Raw genomic sequence first — 9,652 nt, forward strand, 5'->3', positions numbered from 1 at the left:
ACCCGCAGATGCTTTATAGTGTATTTTAGCGCCATCTAGCGCTAGAGGAAAGAACTGTTTTTTCAATCTTTCAAGTATTGACCGAAAGTAGCCAAGCCAAGCCGTAGGCTTAGCCGGTTCCTTCGTTCTGTTGTACGGTGATCTATCGCAATGCCTCCAAGAAGTATCTTGTCAAACCCCCAGTTGCCTCCATGCTGACGTGGGCGGAGATCGACGATCTTGTGACGCTAAACGTGCAACCGCAGTTACGCAGCTATTTCACGCTGGACGAGTTGGAATACAAGATGAGGTGCAGCAGGGAGTCCGAACTCCTCAGGTACCGCTCTCGGCACGGTTTGCTGGACATCGGCAACGTGGAAGCCACGCTTTTCAAGCAGCAATTTAGATTCGAAAAGCTGGATTTTGACGAGCTCTCCAGTGCTCTCCTGATTCCGTAGACTATTACCACTCCGCAAGGTGTAAGGATAACTGGGAAGGAAGCACTGTGTTTGACGCTGCGTAGGCTTGCCTACCCGAACCGTTGGTGCGACCTCGAGCAGATTTTTGGACGGCATTCGTCCGTAATGTCGAGTGCTGTCAGCAAGCTAATAAGTCATGTCATAACCACCTTCGGACACCTCACCCACGACTGCAATATGCACAAGGAGCGGCGTCGTTTCCACAGCCGTTTCCCGTGGCAGTGGCCATCTTGAAATGCGCTCTCGTTCGACCGAGATCTCGCGAGACCGTCCCGCAGTGGCCCGCGGGACCCGCACGCAACGTCTGACTGCGTGCGTACGCACGCCGGCAGCACAACGTTACGTTACGTTCTGCGCAGGCGCACTCGCGGCCCGCAATGTTTCTGGGTACGCAAGCTCGTTGCGTACGCCCAACTAAAAGTGTCTATTGTCGTCGTTGCAACGATCGTTGCAGCGATGCATGTCGAGGCATCGATTGTCACGAGCCCAGATCGAATGCAGAAGCGGTCTTTGCGTCCACTGTGTGCGCAGTATTTGAATATCGTCACCAAAGAGCTCGATGACGCATTCCTGGGGATCGTTCTGTTGCCATTGTCCCCACAGCCCCGTCATCAAATTTCGCGAAGGAGCAAAAGGTGGCTTTCGAAGGAGAGACTGAAAGAAAGGCTCCGCTTTCATCCCTTGAATTCCGCCACGACGAAGGCGCTTCTTGGTCAGTGGTGTTGCGTTCGAGTATTCTTGGGTCCCACTAGTGCCAGGAAGCTGGAGTAAAGTAAGAAACATTCCTACCCAATGTCGTTGCACAGCCCCTCCAAATGACAGCACACGACGTGTGCTTCATGTGCTACAAGGTGCTTACCCAAGGAAAGTTGCTGCATTGGCATCCTAACACGATGTGTCACAAAGCTGATTTCCAAAAAAAATGGTTGTAAGAACGTTCTTACTTCAAGGCAAAATTAAAACATTTCTGTATGTACGCATATTCACTGTAATATATGAGAGTATTTTTGTGTGTTTTTATTTACATAAAAACCAGAGCAATAATCTGAATTTTGTGCTAAACGGGATATGTTTCCGTACCTTTTACAAGTATTTCTTATTTTTATTTTTTTATCTGTCGGATATATTAGTCGGAATTACGCCTTGGTGAGGCAAATGCTCTAAAGTTAGCAAAAATCTAAATAGATGACGTCATGACCATACCCTTCAGTAAGCAAACTTCTTTTGTATGAAAATATATAGAACCTCAATTGCAAAGGCATAAACAAAAGAAGTAATGTATTATTTGCAAGACCTTTTCACTAAAAATTCAACATTTATAAAAATGTAAGCGAAGAAAAGCATAATTTCCAACGGATAAATTTCGTTTAACTGGAAAGCGATATTTAGAAATCGTTCATTATCTTAAGTAACAATTGTTTTACCTCAAATATGCCCGGGCTATTTTTAGGAGTGCCAACTTTTCCAATGAACTAAGAACTTTCCCAGAGGCAAAACCTTCAGTTCACAAAAAAATGCTATTCAAAAATCTAAAAAACATAAACCGTCAAACCAGAGGAATATTTCGTCTTTAGATAATCGAGGGTAGCTGACGGTGTCCACTGTTACTTGGTTTTATTTCACTGGACTTCTTAGCACTTCGCCTGCGGCAAAAAGTATGCAACAGCAGTTGCAGTTTTAATGTCCGATCCCCATCATTGTTTTAGAACCTCCATATTTTTACACTACAATCCTTCCTCTCTAATAGTATAGATTTCAGTTCTTAGTATTAACAAAAGTAACACCTAAGTAAAAATATTATACAATCGTATTTCTGGACGTGTACACGCAGAACTGCAAGCAGTCTGAACTTTTTAAAAAGAATGTTGGCGAATTAACGCAGAATCAATAATAGGTTTAACAGCGTGGCACATAGTCAAGGCACTTTTTTCAAGATCCTGCAGACATGCCGACAGCATATTACATTTCGGTTGCATTCGTCAGATAAAAAAAACAGGCGTCAAAGCCAGGCAACGTGTAGGCGATGATTAACGTGATTAACGTCAAGCGCCAAAACCAGGGAACGTGTAGGCGATGACTAAGTGATTAACGTCAAGGGGACTCAGCTCTCGCGTCACGTTCGTCACGTCAGCTCGCTTCTGAAAATGTCATTCCAGTCCACCATATAAAAGAAGTCTCCGAAACATCCGTTTGTACACTACACCGGTAGTCTGACTCCAAGCGCCAAGATGGTGTCCAGTTTCACCGTCGTCGTCCTTGGGGTGTTCATTGCTGGTAAGTTATGTAGACCACCTTCGATAGACGAAGTGACAGTTTATTTCGCCCTGCTTATTGATATAGCTTCAGCATAAGTGGGCTACATTTCAGCAGTTACTGCTACCAAAATATTTCTAAATATTGACCGAGTTATGCAGCACAAGAGATAAAGACAAGCGAAGGCTAAATTACAAGAGTTGTTAATTGCCCCCTCAAAGGTATGCCCCAGGTGATACCTGCACAGTGTTCTGTGCATGTATCACAAGCACGGTAACTGCGAACCCAGCGGAATTAGTACGTCGTAACATTTTGTATATGCTGGACCAGATTTAAAAAAGAGGAGTCTACAAAATGTATTGTTCGGATTTACAGATTTCTTTTTTCTTAGTCGGCTCTACTGTAGCAAATATTGTCTGTATTTTATTTATTTCTAACTCTTACAATCAATGATTGAAACCGTTCCCGAGAGAGTATCACAAATGCATCTACTGCGAAATCAGTATTAACACCGCTGTGATAGCCTATCGTTTTTTTTATGTATTCTTGAAGTGTCGTGGGGGAGATCTTCCTATTTTGCTCTGTGTTCTGTTTACCTTTCTTTCTGTATTCCCACCCTTGACTTCCCTATCAAATGGTGGCTAGTAGTATTTCTAAAGAAACAAAAACAGCTAAACTAATGGCCAATCTGGTCTTCGCAGGTGAATTAAAAGGTTTGGGAGACGTAATAAAAAGTTTCAATTGCCCGATAAGTATAATAACTAACTAAAATTGGTTTGTTATTTTTTTCATTTAGTGAAAAAAAAAATTATATGCTTTTAGCTAGAAACTTGCTGAGCACCATTGAAAACCACCAAATAAGTACATCTTAGAAATATTTGGGGTACATGGTAAGCGCAGTGGAGCGTTAAAGTTATTGGCACCGAAAATGTTGGCACCGAAAATCGCGGGTGAAAAGAGATGAAAAAACAGCAACATTTCTGCTCCCTTACTGTACTAGCAAAATCAAAATTGTTCCGTTATTTGCTTTGTACGATATGTAGCTACGAGAAGAAAAGACTACTTACTGCATCGCACTTAAGTGTAGAGAAATCGACTACGACGTGAGCAATGGCGGTGCAGAAACAAAAGCACACAACTAGCGCACACTCGTCGAAACCAAAATTGGAACTACCCGTTGAGAGTCTACTGCTCCCACAGTGCACCTGAATTGCTAGGAGCGCTACAATTTTGAATATTGGACATTACAGCACTTATATGTCGTTTTAGCTGGAGGTTGTGAATACTCGCACAATGTGTTTTCGACCGACCGAATTGATTAGGAGGATAAAATGGGCGAACGAGGGTTTTTGTCACGATGCAGAGCAAAGTGCCGCTGGCGCTACCTCCCAACTCTTTTCGCTCCTAAATGTTCATTCTAGGACGGGGTGATAAATATTTGTGGAATAAAACGGTAATATTCAAATATGGTTCTCCTACCTGTTAACCAAATAATGAAGCCTGCTTTTTTATTAACCAGAAAAAATTAACCAAAAATTAAACCTGTTAACCAAAAAATCACGAATAAACAATGTGCATAAAAAGCACAGGTTATGTTCTTCAAATAAAAATATCATTTACGCATTTAATTTATAAGTGTTCCAATTCCATCTTAATGGCACTCCCAAATTTTGCAAGTAAGAAACAAAACTTGAGTTAATCTTTTTCAGTGAAACTTTCTTAGTGATTACTTCTTATCATAATTTATTTTCCTTGAGGGCCTGTCGGGCATTATACAAGGGGTGGCAAGAAAACAAAACATGGAAATGGAAACCCAAATATAACACTCTAAGCTAGTTAGCTATATTAGATTGAAAGAGGGAAATAAATTAAGACAATTTAGTAGTATCATTTATAGAAACGATGTTGCGACTTCCAATCCTCGATAGCCAATGGTAGAGTGTAAATCTGTAAGAAACAGTTGATTTTCGAATTGGATGAAATTTACATGGGTGATCTAAACAAGGGGAAATACGATGGGGCGGGGATAGTAAAAATATTCTGAGGTGAGAACTGCGATAAACAAATTGATGAAGGGAGGGAGGCGTGACACTACACGGCGAAAGGAAAGTGAATGATGATTAGCTTCTTATCATTATTATCATCGCTCAACATGCATTGCTTTATCCTATTGTTCAGGATGACGAGTGTGATTAAATTTTCCGGTTTACCTGTTTTTGTTTTAAGTTATTCTTTGAAGCGAAAACGCTGCTTACAAAATTTTGTCAGTGTAGGCAAACCACGTTATATGTGTAACACGGCGTACATATTTTGGTATACAAGTGCGAAAATTATTTGCCGTGGTAAAGAAGTCAATCAAGCGCTTCATTGAAAAACGTCTCAACCTCTTCAGGAAAAGCACCAACATGTTATTAGAAACCTGCCTCTTCAAGAGTTGGCGCTAATTTACTCTGATGTTAAAAATAATTTCAAGTCAGTCGTTTCGCCAGTACGACTTTGTACCTCCAGTCACTGCTTTACCTCGCTTAATGCTAAAAATATATTCATTTTTTTTCTTGTAGTATTGGCCGCTGCAGAAATAGGTTCCAGCTTTCCGGACAACCTAGAATCGCAGGTAAGGCTTGCATATCATCCCATAACTTCCACAAATGTTATATTTGTATTCTTGACAATGCATAAGACTATTTGAATATACAACGCTCTGCAGATTACAGTTCGACATTTCATGAATTGAAAAATGTGTAGTTAAACCAAAACACAAAAGTGAATGACTTTCATGAACTATTCACATGAATAAACTTAAAGCTGTTTCGTTCTGAGTCAGCAGTACCAACAATAAATTACGTATGTATATATATATATATATAGCTGAGAAGAAAAAACCCTTAGTGAAAAACAACAACGTGACGAAGGCCGGACTCCGGCCGAAACGTCGAAGATTAAATCGTCCGTTGTTGCTCCTTTTACCAAGGGTTTCTTTCTTCTCCGTTATATACCCACGCCTTCGCCCTCCCGCCACCATGCCCGTTGTATATATATATGTGTGTGTGTGTGTGTGTGTGTGTGTGTGTGTGTATTCACCAGCATAACAAAAAAAAGTAAATATTTGACATATTCCTTCAAGTTATGCTGCGGAGGCTTATAACAGTCAATTCAATTTTCCAATATGAGTATAGTGGACTGCACAACAGAATCTTATGTACTAAAAAAATATTTGAACGAGTTACTTAAAATTCAGCTACCGAACCTATATCCCCCAAATGTGACAGATATCAGATGCCCAGGGCACATGCAATAAAAGAATTACAGCGAACACATGAACACGAACTCAACGTACACCGGTCAAACAAACGGATGAAAGCGCGTAGGTTTAGTGCAGATACGAATTAAAGAATGACAGCTCTAAACAGCCTCTGACAGGCGAAGTGTGACATTTCAAATATTTGCAGCATTAAACAGTACCGATAGTCGAAAACCCTGGTTTACACAAAACGCGATATTGTAAGCAGTGATAGAGTCCAGGCGAGCTGGTAATTAATCGATATCTTGTAGACCCTGAGATGGGGAACGATATTCCTGTTTGTAGTAGTTTAGCATTTTTATTACTTATGCAAGGTGTTAATTAGGTAATCAGCAGTGATTATTTCAGAAAGTTGTGGGGTCGCCCATTTTAGACATATTTTGATCGCTTGTTGTCAATGCTACAGCCTTGTTTCAAATGTCTGGCGTGATCGTCGTAAGGGTTTATGTAATAGTGCTATATATCTGTTTTGTGCGTTTTACCGAGGCATAACCCCAAACTACTCACTTTTTATTTAAATAATATTTAAGAAATTACACTATACATTTAGTATATCTGAGTTGGAGATCCCCAAAATATTGTCCTTATGAAACCAAATGTGACCAGATATAAACGTAAAATATATCCTAACGCACGACTCAATGCTCTATATAATTCTACGAGAAACATGCACATATAGTTTTAACATAGTTTGTAATCAAAGCCACTTTCATGCTTTTAATATGGTTTTTTTATTTAAGATTTTGAAAAAAATTTTTTGTAACATTATGGAGTTTATAGCTGCATGATTTAATTTCTAGACGTAAACCTGGCATCCAGTCAGTGTCATGCGAGTACTCATCGGTTCTCATAAAAGGGGGGGGGGGGGGGGGGGGGCTCTCTAGCTAGTTTTGTAGAAGCTTGTTTTTATTGCACAATGTTGAGCTTCAGTCAATAAATATTATCAGTTCTAGATGGTAAGACACCTCAGTATACTCGCAGCGATTGAAATACACGGGCACTACTTTTCTGTTGGGAGTGGGTGACTTTTTGTGTGCTCTACCACTTCTATAAAATTTGACCAATTAAAACAGTAATTGCGCGCATATTTCGACCGATTCTATTATTGATAATTTTACGCAGATCGCGCATTATATTTTAATAACAACTTAAAATCTTTGACTGTAAGAGACGCAATACCGCAATTATTGTTTAAAAACTCCTTGCGACGGCCCCTTCAGGTGTCTGACCCAAGGCTCAGAAAAAGGGGCCTGTCACATACTTTTATTAGAATTTTTAATGAAAACAATTGGCCAACCATGAGTGTAATTTTAAATTTGTTTAATAGTCCTAGAGCCCGTAGATTGAGTTGGCATCATTAATAGATGATTTCAGGATCCACTTGAATGCTCCTTTAAGAGTCGCGTTTCTCAACACCAACTCAACTGCATGCTGATTTTAGTGGTGTTATTCGTATGTCTTATTTTCTCAAAAGTTAAAATTCTAAAATATATCATAACACTTCATTTCCCACTCAAATTTGATTTCAGAATGTTAGAGAAAAATCGTTTCTTGAACCTCGCACCTATGTGAAATACTGTTCCTATGGACGTTGGAGGTGGCCAGACGGAACTCTTTGCAAGGTAAGTGTATCTACATCTGCCGACATCTATAGCCAAAGCTACATTAACACGATTCAACGAAACGTTTCAGCAGCTCAAATAATCTCCTTGGACTACTCCAAAGGCATACACACTAAATTCAAATAAAAAATGCAATGTTCTTCAAACTTCATACTGTAAAACTGTTATTTATCTATCTCAACTCTAAACTGATGTCAAAGCAAACAATTGTAATGTAAAGGTTCAACCACATGTTTTCATTAGTAAATTTTTAAGACAACAGACTGGGCTGAATATGCAAAAATAGCAAAATACTCGTACAATGAATCCCACAAAGTAGACTAGACGCCTCGAAGCAGCAACCATTGCTCTGCACAGAGATTTACATAAGCAATATTTCTTTTAGCGAATCGCCGGTAGTTTTTCAACCCGGTAATTTTGAAATATAAATTAGTTTCATATGAACAAATTAATGCAATTAACTGCTTAAACCATTAGATAAACACGAATAGAAAAACGCAAATGGTCTCAACCCGTTTGTACTGACATGTGATTTTAATCTCTGCAGAAGAGGGGGAGAACGATACTTGTTAAGTTTTTCATTATTGCTCCTTGTAGCAAAAACGTTGTAAAGCGTTTTGCATTACAATGCAACAAAAATTACATATCGATTTGTGGCGATCTCATAAATGTGGGACGTCTCTCGGAAAATGTTTTTTGTACACAGTTATACCAAACAAATAACTCAGTTGTGAGTGACTGACAGACATAATCGTCTTATAAACTGCGTATTCGTTTTTAAATACAACAGTGAAAATATATTTTGTAGTTGCTGAGCTTTCAATATTCTATAATCCTCGTATATTTTCGTATTGATTTCAGAGTAAGTGACGAATCCCAGCAATTATAATACCGACTCTAGTTTGAAATATTTCTTCCTGAAAGCAAACTTTTAAACTCCAGGCTTGAACATTTACTTGTACACACACTTTTAAAACGCAAATGAACTAACGGAAGGAACACCCTATTAACAAATTACGTCTACTTTAAGGGTCCCACATGCGGCACATTAAAATTATATTAGCTCATTTGCGCTTCTTTACAGATTCGCCACTGGGTCTATGGATATTGCAAGAATGGGGTTTGCTCTATTCCGACGCCATCCACAACTACAGCCAGACCTGTTCCTCCGCCTGGACCTACCCCAAACACACGCACCCCAACTACGACAGCAGGTTGAGCAGCCAAACTCAATCCAATCACCACAACAGCTCCTCCGGTCAAATCCACTACGATCCTCAAAACCACTCCGATTAAAACCACCACAACAGCTCCTAATACCTAGGGTAGCTGTGTAGACCGTTGTGCTACTCTCCTGCGCTTGCGGAGCAGAGTAGCAAAATGGTCTCTTTTTTTTTTTTTTTCTTTTGTCCAAAATCAACGTGGCAGCGTTAGTCCTACAGGTGGTGCTTCGGCGGTAACTGTCATCCTCAAAATCCTGCTTGCGTACGCTGCCTAATGTGTGTGGTCGTTGTCTACTCAACCTTGGATTATTTTTGGCACGTGATAATTTCTTCACCAATGAAGGGTTTGCGGTAAGAATAAAAGAAATGCACTACTTTGCTACTGTTATTTAGTTACTCTACTCCGACCGAAGACACCGCTACACCTCTTGTCCCCCAAACCATCTCCGTTTCGAATTGGACCCACACCTATACCGAAGCAAATCCGATCATCTATTCCAAAACAACCCTGACTCCAAATACGACTACGTCATGATGAAACATTGCCATCAAAGTTTTATAAAAGCTTTGTGACACGTCCAGAAACCACTATTGTGCAAGATCGAGTAGCGTCAGTCACGGCGCGACCGCGGGGGAAAAGCAGCATCTGGCTTCACGACGTACAGCAGTCCAGGATCTCAAGTCTCTTGCACCACTCTGAAAAACATAAGGCACAGATGAAAAATAAAATTGTAAACATTAACAGAAAACACTTTTTTCCAAAGCATATATCAATGTTATATGTAGAGTTTTTAT

General features: G+C 40.0%; 1 protein-coding gene across 1 annotated transcript; it reads left to right on the forward strand.

Annotated features, from left to right (window-relative positions):
* The first annotated feature begins 2,686 nt into the window (after positions 1–2,686).
* On the forward strand, positions 2,687–9,419 carry LOC8039618. The gene is made up of 4 exons (XM_029978012.2): positions 2,687–2,732; positions 5,273–5,325; positions 7,542–7,634; positions 8,719–9,419. The coding sequence occupies exons 1-4, from the start codon at positions 2,687–2,689 to the stop codon at positions 8,851–8,853; spliced, it is 327 nt and encodes a 108-aa protein (XP_029833872.2). The 3' UTR covers positions 8,854–9,419.
* Positions 9,420–9,652: the final 233 nt, after the last annotated feature.

This window comes from Ixodes scapularis, unplaced genomic scaffold (assembly GCF_016920785.2).
Source record: "Ixodes scapularis isolate PalLabHiFi unplaced genomic scaffold, ASM1692078v2 PGA_scaffold1__304_contigs__length_218370807, whole genome shotgun sequence".
NCBI lineage: Eukaryota > Metazoa > Arthropoda > Arachnida > Ixodida > Ixodidae > Ixodes > Ixodes scapularis.

Coding starts and splice junctions, on each gene's coding strand:
- LOC8039618 (XM_029978012.2), top strand. CDS start 2,687: ATGGTGTCCAGTTTCACCGTCGTCGTCCTTGGGGTGTTCATTGCTG. Junction 5,326..7,541: donor CGGACAACCTAGAATCGCAG/GTAAGGCTTGCA, acceptor ATTTGATTTCAG/AATGTTAGAGAAAAATCGTT. Junction 7,635..8,718: donor CAGACGGAACTCTTTGCAAG/GTAAGTGTATCT, acceptor GCTTCTTTACAG/ATTCGCCACTGGGTCTATGG.